Below are 15,451 nucleotides of genomic sequence, written 5' to 3'. Positions count from 1 at the left end.
AAACATGTTCAGAAACTCCTAGAAATCTCTAAAGGTAAGCAAACATTACTGCAATTTTCTAAGAAAAATGATGCTCCATCTGTGTTGGCAACAGGCACTTCACCAATGAACACTGAAACACAGAATGACTGTTCTAGCGGAACAACTAATAGTGATACTAAAAGAACTGAATGTGCAGGTACTTCTGGCATAGGCCTAGGCAATTTCATTTTGAAGGATGACGTAGCAAAGGCAGAAATTGTTTGGGCTTTAAATAAAGCAGTTACTCATGGGTCTTCACGTGGCTCAGGATCAAGTTCTGAACTGTTTCCGTACATGTTCCCCGATAGTTTGATTGCAAAAAATTTCATGATGCAAAAGGACAAATTGTCCTATGTTATTACTTATGGTCTTGGACCTTATTTTTAAAGTAAACTTGTAGATGAAGTAAAAAATGCAAATTTTTTTGCTATTTCCCTCGATGAAAGTTTAAATAAAATTAGTCAGAAAGGTCAAATGGATCTGATTGTACATTTCTGGGATGAAGATTGCAATGCAGTTGTGACCATGTACCTGACATCAAAATTTCTTCAACGAGCAACAGCAAAAGATTTGTTGGAAACTTTCACAACTACTATGGCCAATCTAGGTTTGCCCCTAAATCACATTTTGCAAGTATCTGTTGATGGGCCTAACGTGAACTTAAAGTTTTTACGTGACTTGCAAGACAGTATTGGTAACGAGCTGGATGGAAATGGAAAGCCTTTTGATACTGGAACATGCCCTTTACATGTTGTGCAAGGGGCTTATAAAACAGCACACACTACAGTAGGATGGAAAATACATGAATTTTTGCGATCTGTGTACTATCTGTTCAGGGATTTTCCGGTTAGAAGAGCTGAATACACTCTGAAGACTGCTTCTGAAGTTTTCCCACTCAAGTTCTGCCAAGTTAGATGGGTTGAAAATTCAAGAGTACTTCAAAGAGCCATTGAGATGTTTCCATCACTTGTGAAATATGTCAGTGCAGTAGAGAAAAATCCCCCGAATTCTCAGTGTTATGTAAGAGTGAAAGAAGCCTTGAAAGATAAGCTATTGTTTGCAAAGTTGGAATTTCTTCTATCAGTTTCATTGCAGCTAGAGCCTTTTCTAACGAAATTCCAGTCCAATGATGCTTTATTTCCGCTGCTCTATCAAGATACGTTGTCTCTCGTGATAGGCATTGGCACTCGCATCTTGAAGAAAAATGTGGTAGAAGACATCAAATCGGGTGTTCAGCTGACAAATGTTGATGTATACAATTCAGATGTCTTGAAAGCTGTGAGCAATATAGATATAGGATTTGGTGCCAAAGCAGCATGCAAAGACCTTAAAGAGGTTGTAGTGTTGTTGTTTAGAAATGAATGCAGGTGTTACTTACAACATATATTTTCAAAGTTTACTGTGAAGTCCCCACTCAAAAGTAAAATTGTTAAAGGAGCATCCTGTTTATCGCCTGAAGTCATCAGAAGTAGTCTATTAAGAAACTCACGCATTACCACTGCATTAGACATTTTTGTGTCAAATGGACACATGGCTCCACATGTAGCAGACTGCATCAAACGAGATTACTTGATTGTTTGTGACAATGCAGCTGTTAAAGATGCTATAGAGACATATGATTGGAGGTCTCAAAAATTGGATGCCCTTGTTTTGGAATTAATTTCTATGGCGAAGGTGGACAATGCTGCCCTGATTCAGTTTTGCAAGAAGATTTTAGTTATGTTTCATGGCAATGCTGCAGTTGAGAGGGGGTTTTCAGTGAACAGAGAATGTCTGGTAGAAAACTTGTCGGAAGCCTCTTTGATAGCACAGAGATGTGTGTATGATTCTGTTCATTCAGAAGGTGGAGTTAAAAATGTCCAAATCACTAAAAAAAATGATCCATTCTGTAAGGAATGCATCTGCCAGGAGACAGGAAGCACTCAGGATGAAAAACATGAAGAAAGATGAGGAAGTAGAAGCAAAGAGGAAAGCCAAGTCAGAACTGAAGGAACTGCAAGCTACAAAACGCAGGATGTTAGAAATGCATAAGGAGGAAATGACCAGCATGGAGGATAGGATAACATTTTTGAAAAAGCAGGCTTAAAATTATGAATTATGTTTCTATCCATATCCACAGTGCTGAAACACATAGGCCTACAAATTTAAATATTAACTGTCAGTGTTTTTTGGCCAGTGTTGAAATTGTGGTCTTGTATAACAACTGCTAACACCCGGGACTATTAAAAGGTAAGCACATAAAACTGTGTAATATTTTTTAGTATATTTTGTTGCTTTTTCGTTATTTTCAATAGTGTATGTTATTACATAGTCAATAAGTTGCATTAAAAATATTCCTTTTTTCTGTGTGGTATAATGTGAAACGTTTCTGAAAACTTTTTACCTAAAAATGAAACGTGTAATTCGAAGTATCAACTTTTCTTGAAAAGGTCACCAAAAGGTCACCAAAAAGTCACCAAATTAATTTTTCTGTTGCCTGTAGACACCCTGTATTTGGCCACAAGTTACAGCATTTGTCGATTCGTGCAAAGGTAAACCCAAATCTGCTCTGTGTACCAAGTCTTTTCAGACTGTTCAGAAGGCTACTAAAGATCCACTGATGGTTGCCAAATTGTCTTTCTTTTCCTTTATTGGAAGTCATACAACCATACCTCAGTGCTACCAGACTGATTCTCCCATGATTCCTTTCCAAGCTTCTGACACAATAGAATTTTTGTATGGACTAATTTCATTATTCATAAAGAAGGAAATTTTGGATAAGGCAAACAATGATTTAGATTTGTGTGCACTTGATCCTAATAGCTAGGATAACAAAGTGTTTACGAAGTGTATCAAAACTGGTTTTACAACAAGAAAACAACTGATTATGTGTGTTACACAAAAGAAAGTCACAGACAAGGATGTTTTAGTGTTCAAATCTGAATGTCTACAGTTATTGAAAGTATTGGTTAAAAGTGTACTATCAGGTCACAGTTGGCAACACTGAACCAGGTAGCGCCTAACTCTCTTGGCAATGGCCGACATGCTAACATCTATTTATCGTACATGGTGGCAGCGGTAAACAGCGTTAATGTTTCCGTTGTGTTTCGAGGCGCTCGGAGTTTATTCATTGTACCTGTTACTACATAATAAATCAGTATGGATAGCGACGCGTCAGAGGCGGCCTCGCCGCCTGGGCGAGTAAACAATCTTCAACCACCACAGCCAATGGACTTCACTCAGCCGGCAGCATGGCCAGCTTGGGAAAGAAGATTTTTGCGGTATATGTCCGTGTCGGGGCATGGTTCTAAACCGGGTAAAGATAAGGTTGATCTATTGCTGTACGTGTTGGGAGAACGTGCGGAGGAAATATGGACACAGTTTCACCCGACGCCGAACACATTGGAAAAAGCGTTGAAAGAGTTTCGTGAGTACTTCACACCCAGAACAAATACAATTTTTGAAAGATACAAATTTAATTCTCGAGTTCAGATTCAAGGTGAATCGGTTGGTGAATTCGTAACGGCGTTGCACACCTTGGCTGCAAGCTGTAATTATGGCGACCTTAAAAATGAACTTATTCGGGACAGGTTAGTGGTTGGCATGGCGGACAAGAAGACTAGCGAGCAGTTACAACTACGTTCAAAACTGACATTAGAAGAGGCGGTTTTGGCAGCTAAACAAGCAGAGCTTCAGTCACAGCAGTCATCAGTGCTTCATCGGGAGAAGCAATACAGTGGTGATGTCAACAGGATCCATAAGGGAATTCGTTCGTCGAATCAACGCAGTGTTTCTCCTCAACAAGGCTCGTCTCGGTCCAGATTTCCGACACATCCAGAAGAAACTCGGTGCCAGTTCTGTGGATTACCTGCACACGAGAGGATGAAGTGTCCAGCACGTAAAGCTAAGTGTTTCAATTGTGATAAATTAGGGCATTGGGCTTCTGTATGCAAAGCCGGGGTGAAGCCAGCACGGGGTAAAGTCTTTACAGTTTCAGACAGGGATAGAGATGAGAATGAGAGGCAAGAGGGTACATTTATAGGAGGATTATGGCTAAATTCACTAGGTCGAGTGATAGACAAGTGGACCACTAAAGTGAAAATAGTTGATTTCGAAATGTCAGTAGACTTTCTTATAGATACAGGCGCAGACATTAGTTGTGTTCCTACTTCAGTTGTGCCAGAGAATTTCTTAAAGGTTGTTAAAACGAGTAGGGTGAAAATTTCTGGTCCAGATGGCCACCAGTTAAATGTTCTTGGCTTTCTGGATTTGCTCTTGCAAACAAAGGGTCAAGAAAGTAGATGTAAGGTGTTTGTTATTTCAGGGCTGCAAACTGCAATATTGGGTAGAGCTTGTCTGCAAAGGTTGGGTATTGTATACTTCAGAGGTGATTGTTGTGAGGTTTCTAACGTAAATGATGAAGGTTATGTAGACCCAAATTCGGAACACACAAAGGTTAAAATCCCGATAGAGTTCCCAGGGTTACTTAAGGGATTAGGCAAAATGAAAGGAGAGGTAAAAATTGTGATGAAAGAGGGTGCAAAACCATTTGTTCAGTCCGTTCCAAGGGTAGTAGCCATACCATTGCAAGGTAAATTGAAAGGGGAATTGGACAGGCTGATAGCAATGGATCTTATTGAGCCAGTTACTCAACCGACAGATTGGGTAGCACCCATAGTAGTAGTCCCTAAAGGGGATACAGTTCGCTTATGTGGTGACTACACAGAGTTAAATCGCAGTGTTTGTAGACCTCATTTCCCAATTTCTAGCGTAGAAACTAAACTAGCAATGCTAAAAGAAGCAAAATACTTCTCTAAAGTGGATGCCAATTCAGGATTCTACCAAATGGTCTTAGATAAGGATAGTCAGCTTCTCACAACCTTTATTACACCGTTTGGTAGATATTTCTTTAAAAGACTGCCATTTGGCGTTGCATGTGCTCCGGAGTATTTTTCAAGCAAAATTGCACAGCTTCTGGAAAACATTCAAGGCGTTTTATTCCACATGGATGATATTCTTGTCTATGCTTCTACTATTTCCGAACATGATGCTACATTGAGAGAGGTTTTACGTAGACTGGAAACTGAGGGGATAACCATAAATAAAGAGAAAAGTGAGTTTGGGGTAACAGCAGTCAAATACCTGGGATACGTGTTGACATCCAAAGGGATTTCGGTGGACCCAGAAAGAGTTCAGTCGTTGTTAGAGTTTCCTCAGCCTACTAACACAAGTGAATTACAACGATTTCTGGGGTTGGTGAATTTTTCATCTCAGTTCCTCCCAAACAAATCTGAAACACTTGAACCATTGTCTTCGCTTCTTAAGAAAAACACTTCATTTATTTGGGGACCGTCGCAGGCAAAGGCTTTTGCTGAGATTAAAAGACTTCTTTCAGAAACGCCTACACTTGCATTTTTTAACCCAGAGCAGCAAATAATACTGAGTGCAGATGCCAGCTCTTTTGGGTTAGGTTGTTGTATTATGCAGTCAAAAGCGGGAGTTCGACAAGTAGTGGCATATGGTTCTCGAATGCTTACACCCACTGAGAAGCGTTACTCTCAGATTGAACGAGAAACTTTAGCCCTAGCCTGGGGCGCTGAGAAATTCCAACAATACATCCTTGGTTTGCATGTAATCTTGGAAACTGATCATAAACCCTTACTACAAATTTTACAGACCAAACCTATAGATGAACTTACTCCTCGTCTTCAGAGGTTCCGTATCCGACTCATGAGGTATGACTACACGGTCCTGTACGTCCCAGGGAAGGAGTTAGTAGTGGCTGATGCATTGTCTAGAAATCCTTTAGAAGAGTTTGCTAGCAAGAATGATCCAGAACTAACCCGGGAGGTTGAAGCCTTTGTGCATCAAACCCTAACAACATATCCTATTACAGATAAATTTCTTTCTCTCATACAGACCGAACAAGAGCAAGACCCTATTTGTAAAAAATTGAAAGAATTTTCCTTGGGGACTTGGCCTAAAAAGTGCGAGATTCCAGAAAACTTGCAGCCATATTATCAGTTCAGGTATGAAATTTCTTTTGGAGAGGGCCTTTTACTGAAAGGAACAAGAATTGTCATTCCACCCAGCCTACAACTGAAATGCATAAATTTCATTCACATGGGGCATCAAGGGATTGTGAAGTGTCGAGCAAGGGCCAAGCTTTCAGTCTGGTGGATAGGTTTGTCATCTCAGCTTGAAAACTTGATCCGCAATTGTCCACGCTGTGTTGAAGAAAGAGTAAATCACAAAGAGCCATTACTGAAAGAAAAATTTCCAAGGCGCCCTTGGGAAAAAGTAGGGGTAGATTTTTTGAAATATCAAACTTGGTATATTATCATAACGGACTACTACTCACGATTTTTTGAGGTCTTTCCCATAACATCTTTATCAGAGGAAGTGGTAATAAGAAAACTCAAAGAAGTCTTTGCGCGCTTTGGTACTCCTGAACAGTTGAGGGCAGACAGTGGCTTTCAATTTCTGTCACATCGCTTTAAGCAGTTTGCAGATGAAAATAACTTTCAAACAGTGACCTCCTCACCGCACTACCACCAGTCAAATGGAGGGGTTGAAGCAGCGGTCAAGGTAGCGAAACAACTCATTAAAAAAAACGAGGATATATTTTCTGCACTCCTAGCTTATCGAAGTACTCCCTTGGAGAATGGGTTTAGTCCGGCAGAACTGCTCATGAATCGAAGGCTTCGATCCAACCTTCCTTTGCTACCATCCCAACTTTCTCAGCAGGTTAGTCCCCGGGAGGTTCAGAGAAGGGAGGAGCGAAGAGCAGACAAGCAGGCTAAGCAGTATGACAAAAGACATAATGTCAAAAACCTAGAAAATTTGAAGAAGGGTGATTCGGTATGGATAACTGATTTACGTAGATATGGTCGAATCCAACAGGTTGGGCCAGAGCCTAGATCATACATAATCGACACAGACAGGGGATGTTACAGGAGGAATCGGTGGTTCCTTATACCTGCCCCTTACCGGCAGGTACTCGGATGTTCCGAAATACCTCCAAAGATTTTAGATAAACCAGGTAATCACATTCAGCCTACAGAAAAAGTCTTGGAAAGTATCAGTGATGCAGAGGATAGTGAGAGTACAGAAGGGTTTAGGGGTTTTGATAACCAGGAAACAGAAATAGCCACTAATTCTAAGGGAGGGTCCAAAGAACTAGAGAGGCAGAGCTTAAAAAGGAACATTAACAGACCAAGGTGGTTGAAAGACTACATAAAGTAACCGTAGAGAATCTTGTATATCTGACTTTGTGTAAAATGTATGTTTATTGGGTAACGTAGTAATGTAATGCAAATGCAAAATCAGACAATATTCACTGCATTTGGGTCGCTGTATTTCTAACTTTAAGTTAAACCTGTGTTTCATGTAATAGTTATTTATGGCTCAAGACTGTTTCAATCAGTTAACTTTATATAACTGTTTGTAGTAATGAAAACTATGAAGTTCTTTGTAATCTGTGTTCGTTGCTTTGGTGGATTAACTAAGAAACGTCTCAACAGTATCAACTGTATGTAAATGTAGGAAGCTTCTTAAATGGATGTAAATTGATGTATACATTGATCAATAAATAAGGGAAGGAGGATGTACTATCAGGTCACAGTTGGCAACACTGAACCAGGTAGCGCCTAACTCTCTTGGCAATGGCCGACATGCTAACATCTATTTATCGTACAAAAAGAATTCAAGATAAAAATCCATTGAAATATCCTGTAGTGAGATTTTCCAGGTGTCTTGACCCTAGAACTCTACTATGCAATGAAACTGAAACCACTGAAACATTTAAAAAGTTGCTTCAGCAGATTGAAAATAGAAAACTGATCAGTACAGGTGTGTGTGATGCAACTTTACTACAGTCCAAGTTGTTCCTCAGAGAAGTGTCACCAGATCCTTCACAGTTTACAAACTTGGATAGAAATACTCAAAGGTTAGATTCTTTTTTTGTAAATATTTCCTGGACAACAAACAGTATGCAGATTTGTGGAAAGTATTTAAACTTATTTTGATTCTGTCTCATGGCCAAGCATCTGTAGAACGTGGTTTCTCTGTCAACATAGAAATGCTTGTGTAAAATTTAACAGAAAAAACTCTAGCAGCAATGAGGATTGTGTACGATGAATTTAAAGATAAAAAAGTAAGTGATGTTATTTTCAGTAAAGAACTGTTGGCAAATGCTAGATCATCAATAATGTGCTGTCAGCACTTCTTAAATGAACAGAAGAAATAAACATTTAGAGAGGAAATTATTAGAAAGAGGTCACACATGTTAGAAACTGTCCAAGAACTGAAGAAGAAGAAGCTGCAGATTGAGAAATCAATTGATTCAATGAATAAAGAAGCTTATTCAATGGCATTACTTGCTGAGAAAAGAAATGATTTCACTGTTCTTTCAAAGTCCAACGCATACAGGAAAAAATCATGTGAATCAGCAGCCGAAGTCGCAAAGTTAAGTGAAGAGATTGAAAAAACTGTCTAAAAACTGTTAAAAAAGGTAATAATTGTTTTGTTGTAGTTTAGAATCCTGGAAAAATATTGAAAAACAGCATTTTTATTATTATTATTATTATTATTATTATTATTATTATTAGTGTTTATCTTTGAATTAAGTGCTTGCCATTTTATCGATTACAACATAATAATAACAATTGTTATGTTTGAAAATCTGTGAAATGTCCTGGGAATGTCCTGGAATTGTCCTTGAAAATTTTTTTTTTCAATTTGTGTATGAACACTGCTACTTGAAAGTATGTACTTGTGTACCTTATGAAAGTATGTACTTTACACTGAAGGGTTGATAAAGATAATGAACTGAAATTATATACTTTGAAGTACTAAATAATGATGTACGTTGTAATGAAGTGTTGCTGTATTACTATAAATACTAACTTGACTGTACTTCAGACAAACAAATGTTTCATTTCATAGAGGTATTTTACTATGATTCATTAAATATATCTTTTGACACTTTGAGAATTTAAATGAATTGAATGTTGCCACGACAAGACATGTGTTTTTGCTACCAGATAAAAAAATGTAAACAAGTGAATGCATGTCTGGTAACCGTAGGATTGGCTGCCCCAGCGTCCAGTCCCACCGCCATTGTTCGATGATAACGAAGATGACGAAGATGACTGGCTGAGTTGATGTTAGTCACCTTTTGCTTCACTTGAAGAGCCACTGATTCCACTTCGGTTCCCAAGCCGTCACCTTTACGCTTGTGAATGGCAACAAGATGAAGACTAACTTAGACAACAATGTTAGAGTTCTCTCAGAACACTTGCAGTCTATGAACACAGGATGTCTATAGATCACTAAAGTCTTGAAAAGGTCCCAAAATAACCAGTAATACTGCTGTAGCCATGAAATTTCAATTTCCAGCAGAAATTTGCTAACATGTATGTTGGTTTTAGATGCTTCAATTCAGTTTATAGTCACACATTAAATTAAAAAAATATATTTGAAGACTGACTATCCTCTTTAAAAAATAATTTCTGAAAAGGTTTTAATTTTTTAACACCAATGCCAGCACATTCCAGCGGCTACATGGATCTATTTAGTATTACGTTAAAATTTTGCTTATTTTGTACCAAAAAATTACCCTGTGGTGAAAATAGTTGTAAGATAATTGTATTAAAACGTCCTGAAAAAGTTATGAAATTGGTTTACCAGGTATTTGTAAAAATCCTGTCATAGTTTCATTACTGCTAAGTGATGTGTATGAGTTCAATTCAACCCTGGTTTCATCCTGAAGTTGGAACATTTATACTATACCCCTAATTTTATAGTTATTAAGACTGTTAATAGTTAATAAATAGCTTTGAGGAATGTCCATAAAAATGTGCGTGGTGGGCAAACATTTAAATAGTGTCCGAGTGCTACTATTGTGCTTACATGTGTTTATCTTTGTGTTCTCTATGATAATGCATGAAAACTTAGCTTGTTTTGAATGAAATGCAACAAATATTACTAATTTCATGTTGTCGTATTTTCAATCATGGTGCTGCCCACATTGATTGTGAATGTGATGACTGATCTGGGATACTCACTTTCTTGACCTACCACACTTTATGATTCAGTTTCGTAATTTACTTGCCGGTTGTCAGTAATCCATACTTTTTTTAAGCAAAAGAAAAGCTTCATTATATGGAAAATGTAATGTCATGCTCACAAACTGAACTTATTTTTATGTGCTTTTCTTCTAGCTCTGGAAAGAATATATTTTTACTCAGGGAAGTTTATAATACATTAATATGTACATAATATGATTGTTTCACTGTTATGAACTTTGTTACAGTTGGAAAACTGTTAGGTTTTTTTCAGTATGCATATGAAGGATTAATTCCAAACAAAAAAAATTTATAGAAAAATGAATTTTTTTTTTCCTTACTGTATGTAAAATGGTCACTTAAACCTGTCTGGATTCTGAATCTACACCATTTTAGGCACTATGTACATCATTAGACAAATTTCTTAAGTTTGAGACATTTTGTAAGTATTTCTTAGTTCCAGTAAAAATTGTTAGAAAAAAATGTGTGCAGTGTAGTATAGATTTGTCAAAATATGCCAAGTTCTCTTTAAGATAAAATATATATATTTTTTTTCTTTATGTATGGATATGAGGTAATGTTATTTTATTAATGACATGCAAAATAAACCTTCATGACAGGTTTTCTACCAAAAAATATTTTTTTATGTCGTTTAAATAGTATTTTAACCTTTTGTATACATAAGGGGTTGTTTCAGTTCAATTTAAGTGGTTATTATTTCTTCACTGTCAGCAGACACGTCCTTGATGTCATCAATGGCATTTGTACATTGGGAATTCTAGTTTTTTAAGGCCAAACTTTGTATTATAGTTTATCTTTATAAAATTTGCACCCATTTTGTGCAAGTGAACCATGGGGTGGCACAACAAAGATGTGGTGGCTGTTAGCCTTAGCTTGGAATTATCTTACTCCGTGGGATGTAGTTAAGCTAGCTACAAGTCAGGCAGGGGCCTGAGTGGGAGCATATTCTGCTCAAAAAGAAAGTTGGGGGGGGGGGAGATTTTTTAAGAATTAAACATCTTTAATTCATTGTTGTAGTTCATATGACTTCTCACAGATGACACAGTGTCAATTTCTTAATCAGTTTCTTTCAAAATGTTAAAATACCAACTACCAACTTTTTTTCTTCTTTCTTTTTCTTTCTTTCCACTTCGGAGGGAGACCATCCTGGATTCGGCCTTGGGCCTGAGTAAATACGACTGACTGATATTCACACCAACGCAGTGCAAGGCAAAGCCACCTGCACTGCTCTTGACTTGCATCCATCACGTTCTGCCTGTCCTGTTGCAAGGGGTATAAGTGATACATGCCCTTCAACTCATGTTTTCATGTCTGCATGGCAAATACATCCATGCACCTGTCACAGAATGTACATATTTAATCCCACTTTAGCATGTAGAATGTTTTATGTTGCACATTTGGACGGATATATTTAAGTGGCTCCCAGGAGAGGAAGCACGAGTAAGAAAAGTTCTTGTGTGCTAAGAGACTAGATTAGCATGCCTGCACTGCCGATAGGTCTTTTTCAAACTAGAATTTTCACTCCAATAGATATATTAAATCAGAATTAAACTGAAACATTTTAAAACACATTTTCTAGTACTTAGTATACGTTTGTATAATTGTTTTTGCTTAAATGACAGGAATACTTTCGACAAACAAACCTGAACCCTATTGAACTGATACAACATTTAAGATTTGACAGGAAAAAAATTCCTAAAGCCAGACTTTGGACTTGATTTTTGACAAGAAATTTTATTTAAATACTGTCCATCTTGTTATAATTCATCCTTGGTTGCTCCACGCGAACCCTGAAGATGGCATCCACGAGGGACGCAAGATGGCCCCAAGTGCCTCATGTCTGTGACTCTCGTGTCTCGGGGTTGGTTTCCTCCAGCTCAGTCACAAGTGGCAAGGTTTCTGGTGGGTCGTCGCATGTCATGTTAGGCCTCGTTCAAAGAAACACCTGTGATAGTGAGTAGTCGGGATCGTCCTCGCCTGTGGCGTTGGTAGCACGAGGTCTGTTTCGGGCTCGCGTCGGCTTGTCCTTGTGTGAAGGGCAGGGCTCTGACTCCTGTCCATTTCTACCACAAGTGTTGGTGACACTTCAGGTCCCCTTACTGGTAATGGGTGATCTGGAGACGTCTCCATTTCCATTGTTTCTGGGAAGTTATCCCCTGGCAGCTCAGTGAGGCGCAGATAATCTTGGAGGACCATTTAACAGTGTGGCTGTCCAAATGAACCAAAAAGGTGGTTTGGCCTAGCCTTTTCTGGAACTTGTAGGGACCTAAGCATGGAGAGGGTGTGGAGTTCCATGAGTGGCCCGCTTTATGGTCAGTGGCAGGTTGTGCCCTTGCACCAACTCTGCATTTGTCATGCCACTTGCTGTATTCACCCGGTGGTGGATGCATAACAGGGTGTCAGCTATGTGCAGATCCCATTGGGTAGGTCCTAGGCATATGGGACACTGTGTTTTCAGTTCCTGGTTTTGGCGCTCTGTTGGGTTATCCTCAGATGGTATGCGGAAGTTGTGTGGTACTTTTAGAAATCGCACCACGCCTTCCAGTGCCTTCCCAAAAACTGGCTGCCATTGTCTGAGAGGATGGACTGGGGGTAGTCCCATTGTGGTAGGAACTGGAAGGGGTGGAAGCTGTGAGGGTGAACGCTCTAACGTGTTTGCACGAGTAGGCCTCTGTACACCTCGTGAACAAGTCCTTGACTACGAGTAAAAATCTCTTTCCCCTGGGTGTACGAGGGTACGGGTCCAGTGCAGTTGTCTGTAACCCTGTGGTGGGCCTCCGTAACTGTTGCTGATCATCTCCGTCCCATCTCCAAGCTTTCCGCAACTGGCAGGTCTCACACTCGCGTACATACTTTTGTACATCGCAGGCGACGCCAGGCCAGTGGTAGTGTTGATGGACGGCACTTGTTGTCTGATCCGTGCCAGGATGGATGGCCAGATTGTGGTCGTGGAAGATACTGAGTATGGCCCACCAAAAATAAGTTTATCAGTCCGTGTTATTATCAGATATTTCCAGCTATTTTTTGGAGGTGATGCCATAAAGGTTTGACTGCTTCGATTGTGCTGGACCATTGCATGGCACTTAAACTTTTGATTTAAAATCTGGTAAATGTTTGCAAATTATTGACCAACCCTTTTGTAGATGATGAAATGAAAACGTAAATTTCTTGAATTGTATTTTAAAAATTAACAGTGACGTACATAATATTTGCTGCATCATTGACTAACTAACTGAGACTATGAGCCAATCATGGGACATAAAATACGCAATTATTTATTTCCTTTTTTTTTTTTTTTTTTTTTTTGCCATCCATTGTGTTTTTCCACACATATTAGAACCATTATCATAACCTTGACCGCGTAAGTTTTGAGTGTTGAGATTTAATTGTGAAAATAAATCCAAAAGAAAATATAATAGACCTTCATCTGTGGAGCTGGTGATCAAACAGAAACCAATGAAATTTCGCAAATCACAACATTTTAGTTTCATTGTCTGAAGGAACATGCCTGAATACAACTGTAATTTGTTCTATGTTACTTGCATCTGGTGTGCAATCTAATATGATGGAGAAATATTTTGATTCTCTGACTTTGTCCATGATATAATTATTAATGGCCATGCTGAGTAAATCAATTATTTCATTCTAAATTTGGTCTCCTAAATATTGAGTCATATGACTTGAATCAATCTATAAACTGCTACATATCAGTAATGATAAATTGCTTACAGTTTATTCTGTAGTACCTTGTCTTGTTTTGCTGGAGTCTCCTTCTGAAGAAGGAATACAACATAACTTTTTTTCTTCAGATACCTCCATAGCTTCAGGATTTTAGGCTATGCTTGTTGAAGCTATGTCAACATTTTCTTGATATTCCGTTTCCGTAGTGTCTGGCTTGCTTAAAATTTCAGTAAAAAAAACCTGCCAGATTTTTTTCCTGTACCTCCTTATCTGCGGAATAATATACAAATCAGTAATTGGTTGAATGACTGGCAAGGGGTCCTCAAATTTGAGCTTTTGTAGCCGATTGAGCATTTGGAGCAAAAGTCATTTTTATTTTCCTTGGTGGTATCAGGGAGAATATTATAAATCAGCTTACTGATGATGTAGCAACAAACGTTCCTTTGAAATATAACGTGTGGCTGGACTCTATATATGGAAAGTCATATCTGTTCGATGACAAAGTGAAGAAGTGTGCATTCAAGACATCGGTTGCAGTAATTTATAGTTCTGATGATGTGAAGCAAACTGTTAAACACTGTATCCAGAAACTTTGTCAAGAAGAGGAGGACTATGTCAGCAAAGGTTCTGGTTGGTCTCTGTCTAGTATAAACCGATTGGAGCTAAGAATAAGTCATTTCACGCCTATGCAGGGCTAAATGTTTATAAGATTGCTGGCTTTCGCAAGTGATCCTGTAGTGGAATATAAATTATGTAATAAATATTACGTTTGTAAAATAACTTGCAGTGTTTTATTTTTCGAACCTATCGCTATTATGCTAAATTGATGTTATATTAAATTAATTTTATATTGTCCAGGGATCGAACCAAGTTTCGAATCAATCATTATTTTAATGAGTGAATTATTTTGATGGATTTTGGATTTTTTCCCCGAATCTAGCTAAATAATTATACAATTCCAAGATGGTGCCCAAATTTCAATATGGCGGGCACCTCAGTATTAATAAACTATTACTGCACTCTAGCGAGTTATAATAACACTAGCATGATGGTAACGCACTCTATTAGACGAGTACACACACAAGATGGTGTCCTCCAGAAGACAAAAAAGAGATGGTGGCAATGTCCTCTAGAATGTGGTAGCTCCTGGTAGTGTGTACTGACCACAAAATGATGGATCCATGATGGTTGTCAAGGTCAAAGTCAAATTTCAGTGCCAACAGTCGAGGTCAAAGGTATGGTGAACAGAAAATTACACTAACATGGCATCAGCACACACTAGCAGACTAAAACAAGATGGTGGCCTCCAGCGGACGAATACAAGACGGCGGATATGATCTCATACCAGCTGAAGATATATATCTTGGTATTGGTGGTGGGAGGTCAATCTGCAAGTGGCTTCTGTGGAGGAAGGATCTGTTTTTTTTTTTTTTTGCTCTTACCGGTTTCGAACCAAGGATGGGAATCGGTCTAATCAATCAGTAAATTAATAAGTTATTTTTTGGTGAATTTTAAACTTTTTTTTCATTATAATCTGATGGCGCCCATAATGATAATTGATACAGTGGTGACAATTCAAAATGTTGGGTGTGTCGTTGCGTGTGCTACGCGTACGCTCATCAAGATGTGTCGCGCGGCGCCTAACCGCGCGCCGATGCAACCAGCACAAGCAAAGTATTCGC

At 38.5% G+C, this 15,451-nt stretch overlaps 1 protein-coding gene across 2 annotated transcripts in view; it reads left to right on the top strand.

Moving 5' to 3' along the window:
• Positions 1-14,549, top strand: part of LOC134546318 (FK506-binding protein 15-like) — a 123,382-nt gene extending 108,833 nt beyond the window's left edge. For both annotated transcript variants that reach the window (XM_063389058.1, XM_063389057.1), the window contains exon 18: positions 9,088-14,549. In XM_063389058.1, coding sequence (XP_063245128.1) covers positions 9,088-9,165 — 78 coding nt within the window. In that variant the 3' untranslated portion in view covers positions 9,166-14,549. The remainder of the gene's footprint in view (positions 1-9,087) is intronic.
• Positions 14,550-15,451: the final 902 nt, after the last annotated feature.

This window comes from Bacillus rossius, chromosome 1, assembly GCF_032445375.1.
Source record: "Bacillus rossius redtenbacheri isolate Brsri chromosome 1, Brsri_v3, whole genome shotgun sequence".
In the NCBI taxonomy this organism is placed as follows: domain Eukaryota; kingdom Metazoa; phylum Arthropoda; class Insecta; order Phasmatodea; family Bacillidae; genus Bacillus; species Bacillus rossius.
Note: the sequence above shows the minus strand (reverse complement) of the source record. Positions and strands in the feature narration are given on the sequence as shown.